Source organism: Polypterus senegalus, chromosome 5 (assembly GCF_016835505.1).
Source record: "Polypterus senegalus isolate Bchr_013 chromosome 5, ASM1683550v1, whole genome shotgun sequence".
Classification (NCBI taxonomy): Eukaryota; Metazoa; Chordata; class Cladistia; order Polypteriformes; family Polypteridae; genus Polypterus; species Polypterus senegalus.
In genome coordinates, this window is record NC_053158.1 from 21148788 (window position 1) to 21171904 (window position 23117).

Genomic DNA, 23117 nt, shown 5'->3' on the forward strand with positions numbered 1-23117 from the left:
CAAGGCGAGTCGAATGGTTTTCTCATTTATTAGATGAATATGGAAGTCTGTTACACTTTGATGAAAAAATGAAACTTCTCATGCAGTCGTAAACAATATGATACGCGTATTAAGAGTATTCCAACTGCTTTTTTCATGAATAAAGATAGTATTCCTTACTTACGTTCACCCCCTAATTTTGCACCTTTATTAATTGATGATCAAGATTTTATAAATACAGTTTTGCCAAATAAAGTAATGCCTCAGATTTACACAATTCTATCCTATGTATCTTTAGTCAATGTGTTTTGAAGAGACTGTGTTTTATCTTCTTAGAGTTTGCCTCCAAAAGCTAAAGAGGTTCATTATAAAATATTTAATAACATATATCCATCAAGAGAGTTTCTGAGGTAAAGATTTCATCTTGATCACAATAACTGCACATTTTGTGTAATGGATACTGAGACTGCATACTATTTGTTGCTCTCGTGCCCTTATAGTATTACATTTTGGAATGATTTGTTCGACTGGATACACTCAAAACTTCCCTCCCTTTCTCATTTTACCAGAAATGATATCATCTTTGGGATTGTACTGGAAGATGAGAATGTTCAGGGTTTGTTAAATGCTCTGTTTAATTTAGAGAAGCATTTTAACAATAAATGGAAATACATCCAAACAAAATCATTAGTAATTTTTAATAAAGAATTTAAACTATATTGTAAGTCATTAAAGTATATGAAAAAGAACATTGTTTGAAGAGACTCCCTTAACACACCCCATCATACCTCTTTTCGTATGCTGTTTCATTACAAATCTTGTGTAACTATGGACATTTAAATTTATTGCTGCATTGGTGTTTATGTCTTTTTGTTATACTATTGTATTTTTGTATTTCTGTATTTATAAATTTAAAAAACAAAAAACATTGTTACAAAAGAACAGACGACTCGAACGGAATGTCATATCTGGGGATTTTCCCGTACCAGTAAGTCAGGAGGACACACACAAAGAATAAACAAATAAACAGAAGTGATGTCAAAACTTTCTTAAATAATTCTAATAAACGCAATATATAAATTTACTGCAGTTAAACGCTTCATGAACACATTTTCTTTGACAATGGACTTGAAGATGAATAGTAATCCCCCGTAGCGAATATGCGCGTCAGTGTGGAGAACAGCGACACCTTAAGGCAGCACAGCATTGTGACAACTGCAGGAGACCGATTACAATCTAAACTTCGGAGGCTGCATTTGATATCAAAGTCCAAAAATATTGATATCAAATTTGCAATTATTGTTAACAAAATTACAAATTCTGATGTCAAACATACCGTGATTCCGAAAGATGAAATTAGATGAGATATCAAACATATGCAATTTCAAAAAGAAGATATCAAATTGGAAATTGATGTTATCTAACTTAACGCAGACGAGATCGGCTTTTTATTTATTTATTTTTTTAAGATTAATAAGAAGAGTAATTACATGCTAAAACGACTTGCTATGCACATAAGCTTTTCGTCTCTTCCTTGCTTTGACCGGTAGACGAATCCTGCGCCTATGTGATTTACTGTATTTTAGAGTTTACTTCACTAACTTAATGTGCATGAAAGGGCTAAATTCAAACAGTTCCTAATGATCAGGAAAATGGCATTTTCTAAACAAAAGGAAATTGTTTATAGGCTGTCATTGGCTTGAAATATTTTTTTAATGCACCGTTATTCGCTGAAGTAAAGTTCCGTTGACTTTCGACATTCGTTTGACAGTTGAGGTTTTTTTTTTTTCGCGTCTAGGATACATTTAGGTGCGGAGATTTCGATCCGGGGTGAAAGAATTTGGTGTTGCACGGAGGGGGTCGGACACGTGAAATTTCCGGAAGTAAGGAGATGACCATTTGTTTTTCTTTCCATGTCAGTTGAGAAATATATGAGTTAGTAATAGCTTTGTTTGTAAGCTATTTGAATAACTAACATTTGTGGTGAGCTTTTTTTGTTTTGTTAATTAATAATTGTAGTAATAACTGCGAACTTTAGCCGCGAAGAATGCAGATCAGAATGTGAATGCGTCAAGTCGTGTCGTGTAAAAGACCTGCAAATCGGCGTGCACGTTAAAGTCGAAACGTGAGCATTAATTGATAAGATCGCGTGTCGTTAGGATGTTTAGAAGGGGTGAAAACTTTGACTCGGAAAATAGAAACCGCAGGCGGCGCCAGTCCTGTTTTTACTTAGTCTGGCGGGGACATAACTGGTTCTCAAAGGAGAATACACGTATCGGGAGCAACCTGTGAATAGTGGCGAACTCCTGCGCTGCACAGGCTACAGACACAGAGCTTCTTCCTAAAGAAGCCGCCTCTCTTATCAGTCATGGGGTTCACTTTCACCCGATGTCTGTGTGGATTTTTCACGACTTACTCCACGTGTGATTTGTTTTCCCTTCCACACACTAACCTCGGTCTTGTTCGAAACTGGCAGTGTGCGCGACGGTGGGGTCTACTGTGGACTGTTGTGAACAAACGAACCAACCGGTCCACTGACTTTAAAGAACGAATCTTTGAGGCATGCGCAGTGCGTGCTACGTTTTATATCGCATTCCGTGACAGTCCGGAGCTGTCATCTTAACGTCACTTAAATAACTGCTGCCTTCGGGAGAGAGCCCATCAGTAAACTGTTTAAGCAAAACGGGCATGACGAAAACAATCCAGTGACTGACTTGGTAGATGACACCAAACACTTTCCATTAATCAGATCACTCTGACTGAGTAACTAAACTGCTCAAAAAAATTAAAGGAACACTTTGAAAACACATCAGATCTCAATGGGAAAAAGAAATCCTCCTGGATATCTATACTGATATAGACTGGGTAATGTGTTAGGAACGAAAGGATGCCACATCGTTTGATGGAAATGAAAATGATCAACCTACAGAGCCCTGAATTCAAAGACGCCCCAAAAATCAGAGTGAAAAAATGATGTGGCAGGCTAGTCCATTTTGCCAAAATTTAATTGCAGCAACTCAAAATTGTACGCAGCACTTTGTATGGCCCCTGTGTTCTTGTATACATGCCTGACAACATTGGTGCATGCTTCTAATGAGATGACAGATGGTGTTGTGGGGGATCTCCTCCCAGATCTGGACCAGGGCATCACTGAGCTCCTGGACAGTCTGAGGTGCAACCTGGTGGCATTGGATGGACCAAAACATAATGTCCCAGAGGTGTTCTATTGGATTTAGGTCAGGAAAGTGTGGTGGCCAGTCAATGGTATCAATTCCTACATCCTCCAGGAACTGCCTGCATACTCTCACCACATGAGGCCAGGAATTGTCGTGCACCAGGAGCCACTGTACCAGCATAGGGTCTGACAATGGGTCCAAGGATTTCATCCTGATACCTAATGGCAGCCAAGGTGCCTTTGTCAAGCCTGTAGCGGTCTGTGTGACCCTCCATGGATATGCCTCCCCAGACAATCATTAACCCACCACCAAACTGCTCATGCTGAATGATGTTACAGGCAGCATAATGTTCTCCATGGCTTCTCCAGACCCTTTCACTTCTGTCACGTGCTCAGGGTGAACCTGCTCTCATCTGTAAGCATAGCCATATTTCTGCTAGCCTACCTGCTGCAAAATTGCACCATTTGTACAAGACAAGTAGAGCTATTTTATGTGTGTAATTTATCACTTACCACTGTCTTGTTTTTTCTTATCCTCCTCTTCCTTTCTCTTCTTTCTTTTTTGGCTTCCTGAAGCATAATTCCGCTTCATGACTGCCGAGGAAGTTTTGTATTTTGCCGGCAGCAGAGATCGCGTGGTTGGCTGGTTGCTGTCAGCGAGGGGGGCCCCCTTGAGGATCCTGATAACAGTGTCATTGCACTTTACTGCATTCACTATCAATGGGGCGCTCACACAGTTTGTCGCTGCATTTTATTCTTAACCAGTCGTTGTCTTGGGGCCCCAGGCCAGCTCGGGGCCCCAAGCAATTGCTTGGTTTGCCTGCCTTGTCGCGACGGGCCTGGTAGTGACACTGACTGTAGCCAAATGCAAAACTAGTGAAGAAACAGTCAGAAAAGATGAGGAGGGAAAAATGTCAGTGGCCTCCACCTGTTAAACCATTCCTGTTTTGGGGGTCATCTCATTGTTGCCCCTCTAGTGCATCTGTTGTTAATTTCATTAACACCACAGCAGCTGAAACTGATTAACAACCCCCTCTGCTACTTAACTGACCAGATTAATATCCCATAAGTTTCATTGACTTTATGCTATACTCTGATTAAAAAGTGTTCCTTTAATTCTTTTGAGCAGTATATAATCGTCTCGGTATGTACACTGACTAATTGAAAGAACCAGTATGCCCCCTACTGATCTGGAGAACCATTTTGAGTTTGTTCACTGTGTACAATAGGCTTGCAGTACAGTTCACTGAAAGAATCAGTTCATCTACTGAACCGAGGAATGAACTGCAGACAGTTGACTCGCAGTACAGTATGCTGGACTAATTCACAGAAACAATCAGTGATCAATCCTTTGCCAGCAATTATTCATAATGATATCAGAAACCTTGGTATCATCTTTGAGTGAACACTAAGTTTTGAAAAACAAATCTCCATTGAAGTAAAGTCCAGTTTTTACCCACTTTGGCAAATTTCTAAACTAAAATCCTTTCTTGGACTTGGAAACAGTCATTCATAACTTTATTACATCTCAACTAGATTGTTGTAATTCCTTATACGTGGGTCTGCCAGAATCTGCTGTGTCGCACCTTCAGCTGGTTCAGAACGCTGCAGCTTGATTTTTGATTGGGTTGAGAAAAAGGATCACATCTCCTCCATTTTAGCTTCTCTCCACTGGCTACCGGCGAGGTGTCGCGTTGATTTTAAAATCTTGTTGTTTGTTTTTAAAGCCGTGCATGGTCTCACTCCATAATATATCTGACCTCCTTCATCCCTATGTGCCACCAAGAGCACTGAGCTCATCTGGACGACTGCTCCTTGTAGTGCCAAGATCTCGTCTGAAGTCGAGGGGAGGCGGAGCTTTTTCAGTTGCTGCTCCTCGGCTTTGGAATGACTTGCCTCTTCACATCAGGTCTTCATCCTCTAGTGAGGTTTTTAAAAGTCGGCTTGTTTTCTTCTGTCTTTCATTGTGTATGAAGGGATTGTGGTGGATGTTACAATTGGTTGTTTTATTGATCTCCTTTTGCATGATTGCTTGTGTTGTTTATTTTAATGCTTTTTGTACAGCACTTTGGCGCAACCTCTGTTGTTTTAAATGTGCTTATTTTAAATAAATAACCTAAGATAATCTGAACTGCAGACGAGACTCGCAGTGCATTGAATCGCAGTTCAGTTCACTGATGATACACAGAAGGGACAGAATATAAAAGAAGGAAATTGCGGGAGATTAATCCAAAGCTAAAAATAATTTTATTTAGTCATATTTCAATATTCTCACAGTTTTATTGTGATGTGTGCACTAATTCTAAGGTTCTATTGGTACGATTTAGTTTTTCTATTTATTGTTGAATTTTTATATATTGCCAAAATTCAATAAAGAGGATAATTATTATTATGTGTGAATTGCTTACAGTATTTTGTTGCTTGCTGGTTATATTATTTGTATTGTTTGGTGGTTCAAGTTGTTACGTAGAGTATAACTTGTTGTTTTTGAAGTGAACAAATCAGTGATTCAGATCATTTTGGTGAACTGAATGAAATGAATCGAATCACTGAAAAGAATCATTTTGCACATCACTAGTGGAGGGGCCTCCTGTCAATAAGGTTTGTGCAGCCCTTCACTGAGTATAGACAGCCATGGGTGGATTTTGCTTAAAAGTGGGTGGGAACGGAGGGACGGCTCGCTGAGTGTCACATTCCTGAACCAATTCAGTTCCTTTTGAAGGCGGCGCTGAAGGGAGGGGAGGCCACTTTGAACTGCAGAGACACGTCTAGATGACCCCTGCTTTCTATTATGTGGGGTTCAGATTATTAAGTTTGTACCCCCCTCTTAACATTCTAATGAAATGGCACAAAACATGATCTTATTAATTAATGCTCACGTTTTGACTAACATCCACGCCGACTTGCAGGTCTTTCTAACAACACAACTTGGCACATATGCGAGTCGATATTGCAGACTAATAGTTTGAAAAGTATAATTGTGTGTGTATGCGTGCCCTAGAAAATATATCTTTATTAGATAGATGGTACTTTATTTGTCCCCAGAGGGAAATTCTGCTTTTTACAGAAGCTTAATAAATATATTATTAGCAACAACACCTGGCATTTCCCGAGTAACTGTCTATCAAATTTGTGTTAATGGTGCACCTACCCTGAGACAAATTCATTTACTGTTTTGTGTGACTCCAATTGGAGTTCACCTCTGAGGTGGTCAGAACAGGCTCTCACTGGAATAAATGGATTTATTTTGTGGTTTTATTTTATTATTCCATAATACATTTTTTAGATTATTTTAGTAAAATTCAAGCTAAGGGAGATATGTAGAACTGGCTGGATCTCTGTCTTCAGGAAAGGAGGGCGGTAGGTGCGTGTTACATATACTGTTAAAACCTTCTCTGTGTCGTGGACCTTAACTCTAACTAAACACCAACTGAGTGAAGGGGCCCACCAGATGACCTCGGTGATGCTCCTGTGAGGCAGATGGTCAGCCAAGTCGCAACGCCATTGTAAGCAACAGCAGTACAGAAGGCTTACTACAATTAGTGTTCCATTAGGATAAGGTGGGATGGGATTCCTCTGAGTCACCTGTTTTGGTTCAACACACTACGTGACTACATTCAGAGCTGAAAATCTGGGAAGGCCCCGTCCTTAAAATTCACTGTAGGAAAAGGGACCCCCCAGGGTCAAGTTTTGGGTGCCAGAGTAGTCTAGTGTGGATTCCTGACAGAGTAGTATAAATGTGCAGAAGTTTGCTGAGATTGGAACAAAGGTGTGGGGTTGTGTAAAGAACAAACACACAAACAAGGACCTTTATATATTTTGATAACAAGCAACAACCTCCGTCTCCCAGTGGCTACTGGAATGACTAAAAGGAAAGAAACCTAAAAAGAAGAAAAACTTCTGACTTGGCTAATGTTGGTAGAGTTTCTTTGCAGCCTTTGTCGATTTTCATAAGGTGTTCAACTCAGTTGATCAAGCTGCCCTGTGGCACATCCTGAGACTTTGCGCGATTCCCCTAAAGTTGCTGGATATCATGGCCGGCCTGTACACTGGTAATGTGAGTGCCGTGCAGAGTGGAGACAAAACTTTTGTGTTTTTCCCAGTTGATTCTGGGGTTCATCAGAGGTGTGTTTTTACTCCTACTCTGTTCAATGCTTGTATGGACTGGGTGTTGGGCAGGGTCATGGGGTCCATTGGCTGTGGGCCATCCGTTGGTGAAGAAAGATTCGCAGATCTTGACTTTACTGATGGTGTGATCTTCGCAGAGTCAATGGAAGCTCTGATCGGGGCTCTCGAGAGACTGAGCGTGGAGTCTGAGTGTCTGGGCGTGCAAGTGTCCTGATAAAAACCAAGATCCAGGCCTTTAATAAGCACAGCCATCAGCATTGTGTCTGTCTGTGGAAAGAGTGTCGACCTTGTTGAGAGGTTTACTTACCTTGGCAATGACATTCATGTCTGTGGTGACTCTTCCTATGGAGTCATTGGGATTGGGAGAGAATTGAGGGGGTCCATGAGGTCATTGAAAAGGGGTGTGTTGCTCTCCTGATATCTTTGCAAAAGGACAAAAGTCCAAGTCTTTAGAGTCCTGGTGCTTCCTGTCTTGCTATATGGTTGTGAGACATGGACACTATCCAGTGACCTGAGATGAAGATTGGACTCCTTTGGTACTGTCTCTCTTCTAAAAATCCTTGGGCACTGCTGGTTTGACTTTATGTCGAATGAACGGTTGCTCATGGAGTCCCGAATGAGGCGCATTACCTGTAGTATAAGGGAGCGTCAGTTACGGCACTATGGCCATATGGAGCGATTCTCTGAGGGTGATCCGGCTTACAAAATCCTTATTGTTGAGGACCCGAGTGGCTGGATCAGGTCAAGTGGACACCTGGCTACGGCAGATAGATGGTCATTTCCGGAGGGTGGGACTGGACCGCTTGTCTGCCTGGGGAGTTGCCAACCAGGATCCCAAGCTGTTTCGTCGCATGCTGGATGCGGCAACGAGCTGTATCAGTGCATACTCCCCGACCTGATTATATATTAGTAATTTGGAAAGTTTGTGTTCATATCTACAGCACCTGTGAACTTGCCACAGTGCACATGTCCTGCACTATATGAAGAGCACTATATAAAAATTAAATCGATTAAATTTAAACTGAGAATTAGTTGAACACAACAAAAATTCCATTTGCGGTTGGTTCAAGCCTTGCACCTGTTGGTGCTGAGATGGAATCTAGCACTTCATGGTCATTTGGAGAAAACTGCCTAAGGAAAGTGTGAGAAGAGCTATATGGTCCGGTGGAAATTAGATTTTTTTGAAGTTGTAATTTGATTTTTTAGTATTAAAATTGTTTTATTAAAAACAATGGTGAAAGTCAGATCTTTTAATGTAGTGTATGTTGAGGAGTTTCTCCAAATAAGTATTTCTTTCATTTGTAACTGTTTTGACCACTAGGGGATGTTGCAGCACCCCAAACACAACCATGCAGATAAAGTCCCAGGTTAAAAAAATGAATATGTATTTCAACAGAACACCTGAAGCAGGTTCTCTCTGTTGAAACAGCACAGCAGTGTAACTCTTTCTCTCCTGTCTCTCTCTGTTTCTGTCTTCCATTTCTCCACAGGGAGTGTTGTCCAGCTTCTCTCCAGATTCTGACTCAGTCTGAGTGAGGCAGAGGTGCTGCTCCTCGTATACAAGTCCCAGATGTTTTTCCTGTACCTGGACATTGTCCATCGGAAGAACCTCTGGTTAGTTCAAATATAAGACTCACAAAAGTAGGGATCGCAACTCCCTGTAGCGCCTTCTGGCAGTGGCACTCCAGGAACCCAACAGGGCCAGAACATGACTACAATTCCCAGCATGCCCTGTAGGTGTCCATATAGTACTGTACTCCAGGGATGCTTCCATCTAGTGTCTTTGGGAAGTGAATAGTTCTTATGAGTTATCTCCCCCTGTCATTCCAGAATGCTGGTTTCCTGGCCAGGTAAGGATCCTTTACTGAGCCATTCCAGGAATCCATCATCCTGGTTGTAGCAGAGTATTCTCTGCCTTCCTTCTTAACGAATTACCGTTTTTTGCCCCCTGACTGTGTAGTGAATTTCGAACTATCCTGCCCAGGATGCCAGCCCATGCTTATCCAGCCTTTACAACTGCTGTTTGTGGAACATCTGTCAAAACCGTAACTTTTCTTCAAATAGATGTATATTACTGAAGCTGTCTTTGTTGATTTATTTTTGATCTTGGTTGTATTTGCCGTTTTATTTTTTACACAGAGTATTGATATGTTTGTGAAGTCTGGAGAAGATGAACTGCATCAGTCTAAGCCAAGCAGTGGGTCAAGAAAGTACTGGGGACTACTGGGGACAGGAGTACTGGGAGGAACATTGGTTTTATTATATGCTGTGGCAACCCCATTTGTAACCCCAGCTCTCAGAAAAATCTGCCTCCCCTTTGTACCAGCAACTTCAGCTCAGATAGAAAATGTACTGAAAATGCTTCGACTGAGAACAGGATCGCTGGTTGACATTGGAAGTGGCGATGGGAGAATTGTGAGTAGCCAGAATGATTCCTTTTGCTATTAATAATGGTAGGATTTTTGCACATAAGAATGTTGTTCAGTTAAAAACTAGCTCTTAAAAGGTTTGGGAGAGGATAAACCTACATACTGTATGGATATGAAGTTTTCCTTACATTTATGCATCTGTGACCCATGTTCCTAAGAGAACTTGTCACTAATCCAGGCTTCAGTCACACATCAGGCAGGGGTGTTCACAACCAAATTTTGTATTTCCTTATGTGTTTAATCCAAGATTTAATATGGGGATAGAATATGACACCAAAGAATACTGCTGAGAATAGCACTTACTTCCAATTCTTGGCAGCTAAGGAACGCCCATAGCAAATGTCCTTGACAGTCTTGGCAAAAATGGCTTTCAAAACTGCTATCCATGCCTGCCAATGAAATTTGAGAGTGTTGTTCCAAGCATGGCAGCTAAAGGTGTGCATATTCTCTCGGAGTGTTCATGAATGACCTTCATTTGCCTGGGATCCATTAGCCTAACTCATACAAAATCTACCAGCCAATCATATTCAGCATTAAGTCATTTTCTACACACAAGAAGAACAACAACATTTATTTATATAGCAAATGATATAGCTCAAAGTGCTTTACAAGATGAAGAACGAAAAAATATAAAAATTAGGCAACACTAATTAGCAAAGAATAAAGTAAGGGAGGACAGAAAAAACAAAAAAAAACTCCCAAAAAAAAATCTGCAGGGGTTCCAGGGCCATGAGACCACATAGCCCCCACTGGGCATTCTACCTAACATAAATGACATCAATCAGTCCTCATGGTTTTCAGGCTTCACGTGGAAGAGTTAGACGGTGATGGTCATGTGGACCTCTGGCCTTCAATCCATCAATATAGGGACATCATGGTGCTCTTATCAGGTGGTGGGGGCTCAGATCGACACCACAGAAAACCGGAAAAAGAACAACAGAGAAAGTAGGGGTTATTACGGAGGTCAGAGCCACGAAAAAAATGATCATTAAATGCATATACAGAATATCAGAGTTAAAATAAAATGAAGCTATAAGAAAGCCATGCTAAAATAATGAGTTTTAAGCAGTTTTTTCAAGTGCTCCACCGTATTAGCCTGGCAAATTTCTGTCAGTAAACTATTCCAAATTTTAGGTGCATAACAGCAGAAGGCCACCTCACCACTTCCTTTATGTTTAGCTCTTGGAATTATAAGCAGACGCTCATTTGAAGATCTAAGGTTACGATTTGGAGTGTAAGGCGAAAGGCATTCTGAATTATAGGATGGAGCAGATTATTTAAAGCTTTGTAAACCATAAGCAGTATTTTAAAGTTAGTTCTAAATGGCATGGGTAAGCAATGTAGTGGCAATAAAACTGGAAAGAGATGTGGTCTCTCCAGAGATGTGCACCACTGCATCGATCACCACAGCAATTTCTGGCTTCTTTAATTGAAAATGGAAAAAAAAAGAGGAGAACATGGGCGGTCATAAAATAGAGTTTGAATATCTCAGCACTTGTCTTAATCTTTTCCCTGCCCATCTCCCTTTACTTGCAGTTGCAATTTCCAAGCTGCCCATATCAGCGATGCTTCCATTCTCACCTGGTACTGTCTTGTAATTCTATACTTGTTAGGTAAAGGTAATAATAATACAGTACTGTCATTTTTTGTTCATGTCTTTGCGGGGCAGATACTGTTAAATTAATGGATGTGCTCAGTATTGTATTGCAATTATGCTTCCAGTAATACCAACAGAAAGAATACAACAGAAGGCCGGGGCACATAATATTTTGGTAAAGCATTATGTAAATTAGCCACCTGTTTCCAGTGCCCACCATGGAGGAGAGCTCATAAAACTCAGGCTGTCACCCCGTAGCTAGTTTTAGTCATCCACAGTCCCTGAGCAAGCAATCCTTTTCAGGATAGCGAGGCAAAAATCTGTAAGAGATGAGCTGTGATCATCTGGGGACTCATGCATAACGCCGTGCGTAGAATTCGCACTATAACATGACGTAAGCACAAAAGCCGAAATGTGCTTATGCACAGAAAAATCTAGAGGCAGGAATATGTGTGTACTCCAACTTCCACATTCTTCCGCTCCATAAATCCCAGTCAACGTGAAAAGTAACGCTCGTGCACGCGCCTTCTGTCCCGCCCCCAACTCCTCCCAGAATATGAATATGCAAATCAATATAAATCGCCCTTAAGCTCAGCCTCCTGTGAAAAGACAATGGAAAAAGCAAGAGGGGAAATGGAAGAATTTCAGATAATACCAAGTGGAGGCAAGGAAAAATGCACTATTTGTTAGTTTAAACAGTGGTATAAACAACAAAAGGAAGCTGATCGCCTGACATAGTTGCACAGTGCCCAAAATAAAAAAAGAAGTTGTCACATATCAAAGTTGCCGTGAAATGGCAAGTTGTAGCCCACCATCTGAGTGTCATATGAAAGCTTATCAGGGTACAGAGAAAAAAAAAGGCACAAAATAGGAAAAAAGCATGAAATATCAACTTCAATCTCGAAATTTCCACTTTAATTACGTAGTTTATTTTGTCATTAAAGCAGAACATCATAAACTTCATCTTAAAATCATTTAATTAACCAGTTTCTCAAATCACATAGTAACTAAAGTAGCATGTTAAATGCTTTGTTTTGTATTTAATCTTTCATGTGCTCTTTGTGTGTGAATCACTACGTGCTTCCGCTTTCTCTTTCTCTGACAGGACACAGAATTCATTACATTCGTGATATTACAGCTCTCTGAATAATTAAAATACTGAGATGTATACGTGGTATCATTTTCATGGTGATAGGAGTTAAAGCTTGTTATTAAACAGGGGAATACGGTGCGTGATTGTACGCGACCTTCAATGAAATTATAGTAGCACTACTGTCTCTTTCAAACGTATTAATCTCCAATTCCTGTCCTTACTTTTCTTTCTCCACATACCCAATCGCCACACAATCAGCTCTGTAATAGACGTTAAGCCATCTGTAATCTTACAATGACGATTCTTGAAAACTTTTAAGGAACATTGAAATATCTTTGTAGTACAAGTTTAATTATTCTATCCATCTGTCCTTCTAGTGTCGCGTCAGCCCCAGAAAGAATACAGCACAAGGTAGGATCAATCCGTGAACTAGCTAGTGCTGCAGAACCGTGTCCTCACATGTTTAATTATTAACAATACAGATTATTTAAATGAAGTTAAAGTTTTATCTATCTAATATAATCAACATATTTTGCTGCATTTCATCTTAAAAATAATATTGTCATCATATGTAAATACGCGCTTTATAAAGTGGCGCAGGTTGTGCAATATTATAACTGTAGTGCAAGTTTACAGTGAGGTGATTGTACTTATAAGTCCAAACAGTTCTACAAGGAGCACTTGATGGACTGATTGACTGTTTAAAGTTCTTGGGATAAAACTGTTTCTGAACCGCGAGGTCCGTGCAGGAACAGCTTTGAAACGTTTTGCCGTGGCTGAGGCAGGGTGAGCTTGATGCTGTATACCAATATTTCTCTTTGTGATTACCTGCGGCTGTGATTCACACTCGGATACAGTGATATAAATACTCTGATTGGTGCAGTGAGAGTAATATGGAAAAAGATGATCCGCTGTGGCAACCCTTAACGGAAGCAGCTGAAAGAAGAAAAAAAAAGGTGCAGTGAGAGTAACAACGCTAAAGCAGTTATGGTATTTGGAATACTATGGCTATTCCCTTGACCATTATATTGTTACAGGTTAATTACAATCAGATGCCTTAAACTAATAAACAATATGCAAGTAATTTCAGTGTATTTATAAAGCCGCGTTAGGAAAATAAAGGATAACCACACAAGAACTGTAGCACTGCTTTGACGTTGGGTGCCGCCAGTCTGCAAAACCGAGCAGAGAACTTGTGAACGACATGGTATGAGGTACCGTGGAAAAGTGCGTGGCTTTACACCAAGTGTAGGTTTTATACATTTGTGATTTGAACATGGAAACGTTGTTACGCAACATTTCTGTGCGTACGCACCGTTTATACATGAGGCCCCAGATCACCCTGAGCTGGTACGGTGCTTCACTGCAATATGTTGGCTTTGTTTGCAAATGTAGGGGCTGTAGCTGTGAATGAGCCCGCTGGAAGTTGGTAAAGAGCTACATTATTGAATCTTTGATGATGAGAAGTGACCCATTCCGAGATGTCTTTTAATAATTACTGTTTTAAAGGAAATTGTTGTTATTCTAGGAAAGGTAGGCGTTAATTTGGGGACTGAGGAGCTCATTCATTCCCCACTGAAATCAAGGTTAATTATATTTATATTATATCATCTAATGAAGTTTTTCTTTCAGGAATGAAGAGTGCTGTATACCCAATACCAATAGAACATTTTCTTTAATTAATGCTTTAACTTGCTGTTGGACTCTGACTTATATGTCAGAACACTATATTAACACATTAAATACTAAATTAGAAAAGATAAACTAAATTAATCCCATAGGGAAATTCATGTACATACAGAAGTAGAAACATATAAAACAAGTATACAGACTCAAAGGACAGATGAACACAGCAAATTCATCAATTAATCAGTTGAAAGGTAAATAAATAAAAAATAAATGTATATTGTGCAGATATTTAAAAATGAACTTGGCAAGTACATTGTGAGGTAGCGTTGAATTGCCTGATTTCAGTGGATAGAGAAGACCCCCAGATGTGCTTCTTAGCACACTGTGGTGTAATGAGCCTGAGAGCGCCTCTTGGAGGAGATGTAGGGGATTTTTATTTTTTTTCCAATTTTGCCACTATCCTCTTTTCCACACAGTTTCCAGTGTGTCCAGGGTTCGCTCAGTGATGTGACAGGCTTTCCTGATAAGTTTGTTCAGGCACTGTGCATCTTTTGAGTTCAAGTTGCTTCCCTAGGAGACTGCAGCGTAAAGCACCACCATGGCTACTCTGGACTGGTAGAACATTTCCAATAGCTCACTACACACATCAAAAGACCTGAATCTCCTTAGCAAGTCCAGTCTGCTCTGGCCATTCTTGTACTTCATTGTGTTGTCAGACCAGTCCAGTTTGTTGTTTATGTGAACTCCCAGGTTCTTGTAGTTCTGCACTACTTCCATGTCCTCCCCCTGAATGGTGACTGGTCTTAGAGGCTCCTTGACTTGCCAGAAGTCTACCACCAGCTCTTTTGTTTTGAGGAGTTGCATTTAGTTGTCCCACAAGACAAAGTCCTCCACAACTTTCCTGTACTCTGACTCATCACCTTTATTAATGCAGTCTATAATGGACGAGTCATCTGAAAATGTCTGTAGATGGCAAACGTTGGTATTGTGCTGGAAATCTGTTGTGTAGATGGTGAACAGGAAGGGAGACAGGATGGTTCCCTGAGGTGCTCCAGTATGACACACCAACATCTCTGACACACAGTCCCTTAGCCTCACAAAGTGCTGTCTGTTGGTCAGGTAGTCTAAGATCCAGGACATTTTTTAGATTGCAAATTGGTTTAAAGTACTATAGTCTGTTGTTGCATTTTTTAACTTTCTACTTGCTCAGTTTATGGTTTGCTTAAATGTGGTGAATTAAATTCCACAGACTGGTACAAACTCAGCAGTATAAACATAGAATGCAATTGATGCCTTACATTTCATGGTTGTCTTATTTTTATAACCTATTTGATAGTCCTGTAGGAATCGCTGCACCGCCTGATGTAATTTTACACTGTTTCTTTATGTTTTTGGTTCATGAAAAGGTTATTGCAGCAGCAAAACAAGGATTTAAAGCTGTTGGATATGAGCTGAACCCTTGGTTGGTTTGGTACTCCAGATACAAAGCATGGAGAGAAGGCGTACATCACAACACAGAGTTTTATAGGTCAGATTTGTGGAAGGTAAGCTGACCTTATGTCCATTTTAATTACTTTATACATTGGCTTACTGGTTTGATTGGCACAAATAATGCTTTGCTTGTAATTAAATCAGTAAAAATGTATTTTTTTAAATATAATAAGTAGTTAATGCTATGTATGACCAAATGACAAGTTAATCTCTCTAGATTGTATCGTTTTATACTTGTTTAGCCACTTTTAAAGTTTTTTTTTTTTTCCGAAATAAACTAACAATGCTTCTTTCAAATTTTTTAAGGTTGACATAATTTTTTTATGATCACAAGGTGGTAGTGTTGTACTGCATTTGGAAATGTGATAGAAAAACATAAAAGTGTTTTTGGTAAATGTGTCTTTGTCCCAAACTTTATGGACAGCACTGTATGTTTACTGCATATTAAACTATATGACTGATGAAGAAAAGAAATTCAGTGCTGTGAATTTTCTACATTCACTGCTGGAATAGCAATAAAACATGAGAATAATAAGGAAAAAAAACAGTCAATATCTGGAAAACAATAACTGTGAACATTAACAACATTGATCTTGCAGCCAGTACCTGACATCACTGGTAGACGCAATGAGCCCCTGAATCTGCACTTTTTGATGTTCTCCCGTTCCTGCAGAAGGGCCTGATTAAGTTACTGGCCTGTGACAGACAGGGGGTCCTGTCTCCACATGTTGAAATTAAGGGCATCTCTAAGGTGCTCTATTTGGTTAAGGTCCTAATAACAATCGTGAAAAGAGTAGTTTTGTGTTGACAGGCATAGCCTTGCTGTAGGGTCTTCTTGTCTAGGATGTGTGAGTAGAAGATCTCTAATAGGTTGCATTGCTCTAAACTCCCATCAAAGCAGAACCTGTCTCTCTCTTTCCTGTCACTAATGCGCAGGCATTTTGTCTTCCAGCAGTGTAGTTACACCCTGAGTGGCCCGATACCGGACTAAATGATCATGTAAAAATCTTTCACTACACTGTACTGGCAAACTGTGCCACACACCTACACAAACAATACCTCGTTTGCACGTGATGGTTGTAAACTTCACATTCTTAGTAATCAAATTGTTAAAATATTTAAGATTAACTTTTAATCTAGTATGAAATCATATGTGTGGTGTTTCATAAATTGTTGCAAAAGCTGTTTGAAAGAATCACAAAAATTATCCTGTACCAGTAATGGCGCACTGCACGAATACACTTGACGTGAGCATTCCTAGTTTACATCTTATTTCTCTGTACATTTAGCATTCATTTGATCAGTGGTTGATGCGCTTGCTACTTCCTGAGCAGCTCTTCTCTTCTCCACCCTAGAGGCGGCCCGCCGGTTCTCTTCTTTTGTCAGCATCTCTTCACGTTAAAACTGATTAAGGCAGTGTTTGTGTTGCAATTAGTACGTTTTTGTTGCAATTAGTATGTTTACTTTAATTTTTCACTTAAGCCGGCACTTAAGTCTTCAACCTGCCTCAAGAATGATTTAAGACATGAAGAGGTAGGGGAAGTGACAGCGAAGGGATGGGAACGGCACCCGTATGCATGTGCCGCACGGTTGCCCTGCTGGCTGCTGCTGAAAGTTGATTCTACAATAAAATAAAATAAAAAGTGGAATAACCTTGGAGGTAAATCATCTCCCCGAAAGCAGCTAGTATACATCACGTAGTATATGTGTTCCAAATTTCAGGTCAATAGTTGAAACGGTTTGTAAGCTACAGGTGGTTTAAAATCCTGGACAGACCAACAGACAGCCACAGTAGCGTATTATATATAGAGATTAGGAGTACCCAAGTGTTATGCATCGATCAAAATGTCCTGACCAACAAATTTCAACCAAAGAAATGAACCCTCCCACTGACTTAGCAAACAGGAGCTATAGGCTGAAAATGAGAAACAGCGTTATACCACTCTTCTGCTTTTTCATGTGCTCTCACCTATTTCTTCACAAAACAACAGCAAATATCTACAAGTAACATACCAAAGTACTTACAGTAGATTTAATCTGATCAAAACAAGTCTAAGCACATTATGGTACGATGCATCAATTATAAGATATTCTCCAAATAAGAGGAGGCATGAGGCCACCTTTGGCAAATACCTCATACCATTGGATGGCAGCGACTATAACATCTCCAACAATACCTAGATGTCCATATATGGAGATAATGAGACACAGAGTCTGTGCATAATTAGGTATAAGTCTCTAACAGACGCATGGCGCATCAGCAGACAAAGAGTACTAGAGCATCGAAGAGCATCATTGAGCATCGTTTTCGGTTATGTTCAGGAAAAAATGGCTTCAGGTTTTTTTGTTTGTTTTTTTGTTAGGGATTTTAATTAAAAGCACATAACATTCCATATAATAAAGTCAAACTTAACAAAGCAAAATTCAACCCCCAACCAAGAGAAAGAGAGGGAGAGCCGGCATCCAGAACTACAAGGGACAAGAAAGGAAGAGTATCCTTTTCCCTGAACTGGAAGCTTATTCTGATCTTATTGATCAGATCCTGCCATGTTTTAAAAAGGTTCTGAACATTTCCTCTAAGTGGGAATTTGATGTTTTTCCAATTTCAAGTAGTATAGAACATCCATTACCCACCGACTTAAAAGTGTTGGGGTGGGATTCTTCCAGTTGAGCAAGATAAGTCTGGGTGCTAGTAGTGTAGTAAAGGCAATTACAGTTTGATGGCCTTTCTCCACTTTAAGCTCATCTGGGATTCTACAAAACGGCTATCAATGGATTAGGAGGGATTGTAACACCGAGGCTGTCTGATCGGCATGCAAAGATTTTTGTCCCAAATGTGTCAGTTTAGTGCATGCCCAGAACATGTCACCTAGTGAGGCTGGGGCTCGATTGTAATGTTCATTGGCTAAATCTTGTCCTGGATACATTTTAGACAATTTTAAAAGAGATAAAAACCCTCGATAAAAGATTTTAAATTGAATGATTAAATGTTTTGCCCATATGAAGCTAGAGTGTGTTATGTGCATGGCTGCCTTCCGCTCCTTTTCTGAAATATTAAGTGACAGATCCTTTCCCCAATGTACTTTGGGGTCTTTGGAAGGAAGGGACTTTGATATATAACTATAGAGATGCTATCTGAGTCATCAAGACTGATCAATATTTCTTCTGGAATACAACAAGGTGAGAGGTGAGGAAAATTGGGTAGATTTTGATTAGCAAAGTTTCTAGCTTGAAAGTAGCAGAGGAATTGTTAATTGTTGATAAGAAGCATAATTCTTCATAGAATGTGAAGACGTTATCTATGTACAAGTCTCTAAGTGTTTTAATCTCAGACATTTTCCAGACATTAAATAGTGTAGAAGTTTGAGACGGTGGAAAAAGGTTGTTGTCATGTAGAGGTGCAACAAATAAAAGCTTCTCTGTCTTAAAGTGCTTCCTACATTGATTCCATATTCTGAGAGAATGAAGGGCATTTGGATTATTAGTGTATTGATGATAATTTGTATTAACTGGGGCACAGAGCAGGGAATATAAAGAAGTACTACAAGATTTTATTTCTATTGTAAACCAGACTTGCTATTATTCATTCATTCGTGTCAAGGTTAAGGTCTTTATAGCTTGTATATTTGCCACTCAGTAATAAAAAATGGCTTCAATTTGACCAAAACTCACTTTGAGCAAAGTTTTGGATGCTGATAAACACCTGGCTGATTTTGAGTCAGAAACAGACAGGAGTTCAGAAGAAATGTTTCCTGAGTAAGTAAACTTGCTGAACTGTTACTCCGTTTAATTCATAATTAGTTTTGTTTTGATCGGTGTGGATCGTTGTTACTTGAAATTATTACCTCTTCTATTGACAATGGCACAACAAGCACTAAGGACGCAAAATACACTGTTTGAAGGACGAGCAAACAATTTTGGTGGGGTGTGTGGGTACTTGGGTGTAAAAGTGTATTAGAGGATGGGGTTCAGAGTTTCTATGGGATTCACTGTTTTATGTGCAATAAAATTGTTCTGAACCTGAATCTCTGTTTGGAGAGGTTTTGGATAGGGCAGGGGGCCCATGGTACCAAGTGCTTTAATTATTTATTTCTTAGTGTTATCAACATGAAACTTTAGACAGGTACACTTGACATGTCTGGTAACACCTCAGAGGTAAAAAAAAAAAAAAAACCTGCCTTGGCGTTACTTGTTTATGAGACAGTGTATCAAAAACGATACTGTGAGCACTTTTTTCCCTAGTTCATCAGCAGTTTCTAAGTAAAGGAAACAAACACGGATTCTGTCAGGTTCTATTGGAAAATTCACTGTCCTGCCTTTATTTTTTGAATAATAAGTCTTTATATTGGGTACATCAAGTGGAGATTGCAGAAAAATGCCCCCAAGGTGTAAGAGGAGCTGCAACATGAATAGAAAATCTAATAATCACTTATTGGAAGGTCATCTGTCCTGCTCGTTTGCCCGTAGACAGGAGACAGTGAAGTGGTTTAATCCGTTCTGCTTGACAATTCTGGGATTTGACATGTCTGTCTACAGCATGCCAGTGGCCCTCTGCCATGCGAACAAAAGCTGACTAGAAGTGTCCATTGACTTGCTAAGTTTTGAATTAAGGCCTGTTTAAAGTTGACCCAGTCCGGTATTGTTCCATCTGGACCTTTCTGTGTAATAGTATACTTAATAATCTTTTGTGTGTTCAGCAAGTTGTTGTGCATTAAGCTATATTGCTAGTAAGAGGGTCTAAAACAATTTGACAACTTTCTGTGAAAGTACACAAACTATAACTATACTTTCACACTCCTTTTTTTTTTCTTCTTCAGTATGTGTATGTATATGTATATTTATACTGTGTGTAAAATAACATGTTTGATTTTTAATTCCAGCATTGAATTGCAGAAATCACACTTATAATTTTAAAATCTTGCATTATTTAACTTAAGTGGGAAAATCCCACTTCTCTTTTGAGAAAATAAAAAAGGTGGAAAATGCTTATTTACATTATGTCAATTTTAGCACATTACGGTGTGATTTCATAAATAAAAATACATCATTTATGCTTACTTATAGAGTTGTGAGTTGCAACTGTTTTGACTTGAAACACCTTGCAGTTAACTGAAGACTTTAGCTATGAGAGTGAGGCGGGAATCAGACTTAAATGGCATGCCAGTCTGTCTTAGGGCATTTAAGTAGATAACCACATTTCTTCATACAGTGACAATTTGAAATAGTTAATTAATATAACCAACATGTCATTAGGATGTGAAAAGTAACTCAAGTACTCTGTGGAAAACCAACAGAGTTGTGGACAGAAGAAGGAATTTGGCAGATCCAGAGAAGGTTGTAGGATTTTAAAATTGAGGAAAGTTTCAAATGAAGTGCCTATCTTTACGTGAAGACCAAATAAACTTTACGCTATGTTCATTTCAAAATAAGATCTGTTAGTTTTTTAAAACTTTCATAATTGAGAGATATTTGTGTTGCTTAGTTTATTATACTGCTTTGAAGCACAAGGAAGACCACTTTAATCATGTGATATCTAATAAGTTAACAGAGTTAACTGTAGAACTGCAGAATCACACAGTGAGATTGCTTTAAAAAAATGAGTATGCTTCATTGCTGAAAACAAATTAGCAAGCCATTAAATTAGAGACACTTGTTGGATTTTTTAAACCAAAGTAGTATTCATTAATACAACAACTAAAATGGGACAAATGCAGTGAAAGCACTTTTGGCACATGTTTCAATGATAACGAGAGTGACTGGGATGCAGTCACCAGTTTCAAGTACATTAATGGAGTTGAGACCACTTCACTGTGTAATTATGTGTGTGTTCACTGGCATAAGCAATAACAAATGTCTGCTGACTTATGTGAGGCACTTAAACAGCACAACAAAGACTATTTTTACTGGAATTCTGAAATAATGGGTTATTCTTCAAAAGAGAAGTTTGATTTCACAATGGTAAAAAGAAGGAAAAGATTTGGAAGTTAATGCATCAGTGCTTTGTCATGTCTGAAATCTGAATTGTTTATTAAATGTTAGTTTTCAGTAAGTACAGTATGATTAATGTGTTCTCTACTAGTACTGATGCAGACATCTCACAAGAGCAAATGTCATAAAATGACAAAGTCACTTGTTGAAAATGTATGTTGTTTACAAACAGCTTTGAGATTGGTTTGTACGAGGGTAGAGCAAAAGTAAATTTGAAAATTTATCCGGTAACCCCAACAGATAGAAGCTGATGCAATACAACATGTTCACGATGGTTTATGGGTAGTTCGAACATGGCCATCGCAGTGCTCTGCTGTTAGTTTAGTTGAAGCACCGTTGTTGAACAACACACAGTAGTAAGATTGCTTTGAGCAATGTGAGTGAAACCTGCTGAAATTCACTGATTTGTGAATTTCCCCTTGGGATTAATAAAGTATCTATCTATCGATCGATCGATCTGATGGATGTTGGTTTGTGCAGATCAGTAAGCTGTTTCATTACCCATCTTGCACAAACCCCAAGTCATCATGCACTGTGGCATGTGCAGATCAACAGTTGATGTCCAAATGTGCAACAACAGTGGACAACGGAATCCATCTCTCTTTTCTGGCATTTGTCATGTCGATGTGGGCTTGTGTGTGCAATACTGATAGTCGACCAGTTCGAGCTTCGTCAGTTACACTTGTTTTTCTTTCTTTAAAACTTTCTACTCATTCAAAAACTTTTTTGCTGAGTCATGCTGTTTTTACTTCTGTGCTGCGCTGTGTGTGTTCAGTCTACCCATAAGCCAACACAAAGTGTAGTATTGCGTCAGCTTCTGTTTTATTGCAGTTGCTATGACTTTTCTTTTTGATTTTCCCTCGTAATAATTGATGACACACTTCCATAATAATTACAATTTTGTTTGTTAGTATTAATTTATTATTATTATTTTATAGTTACTGAACAGAAAATGTCTATGTACAGCTTTGGCATGTAGGCATTAGAAGATACAAGCAGTCTTTATAAAACCTACAGTAAAATCCACCCAACCTATAACACCTTCATCCCTCCTCCACAGCTGCTATTGTGAAATGGAGTCACAAACACTATGAGCGGAGCTATGAGACTTCAAAGAGACCTATAAACCAGGCCAGGGCCTTCACTGACCTGTCCAGAAGAGGCCTCGACTACAGAAAAAATGGCATCAAAATTGGGTAGCTGGCTTTCAAGTTGAGAGAATCTGTGCAACTCTGGCTTGCAGAGACAAGTCTCACAAGGAATGTTTATAAATTGAGTGATTTATTTAAAAAGATAGAACAAAATGCTTAGCAGAGCAAAAAAGGATTTGACCAAAGAGGCAGCCCACAATAAACAGGTCCAAATACACAATTTAAGGCTAAAAAAACACAAAACAAGAAAATCCAAAGAACTAGCGATACTTGCACACAAACTCAATAATCCGCTACCTGACCTTCCTCTTGTCTTGCCTCAAATAGCCAGAGTGAGGGCTCAGGGGTAGTGACATCAGGTATTCTGAATCCACTGTAAAGTAAACATTTTAAAGTTGTGTATTGCTTTAAAATACAAACAAACATTTGAATGAAATTGTAAACAAATGTAGCTTTC

At 39.2% G+C, this 23117-nt stretch overlaps 1 protein-coding gene across 6 annotated transcripts in view; it reads left to right on the plus strand.

The window, feature by feature from the left end:
• Window positions 1-1795: 1795 nt before the first annotated feature.
• atpsckmt (fATP synthase c subunit lysine N-methyltransferase) overlaps window positions 1796-23117 on the plus strand; it is a 35287-nt gene continuing 13965 nt past the window's right edge. For 2 of the 6 annotated variants that reach the window (XM_039754365.1, XM_039754370.1), the window contains exons 1-3: window positions 1869-1962; window positions 9422-9697; window positions 15437-15574. In XM_039754365.1, coding sequence (XP_039610299.1) covers window positions 9431-9697; window positions 15437-15574 — 405 coding nt within the window. In that variant the 5' untranslated portion in view covers window positions 1869-1962; window positions 9422-9430. Of the gene's footprint in view, window positions 1963-8772; window positions 8897-9421; window positions 9698-15436; window positions 15575-23117 lie in introns of all 6 variants that reach the window. The other 4 variants (XM_039754367.1, XM_039754366.1, XM_039754368.1 and 1 more) reach the window with 4 other exon arrangements.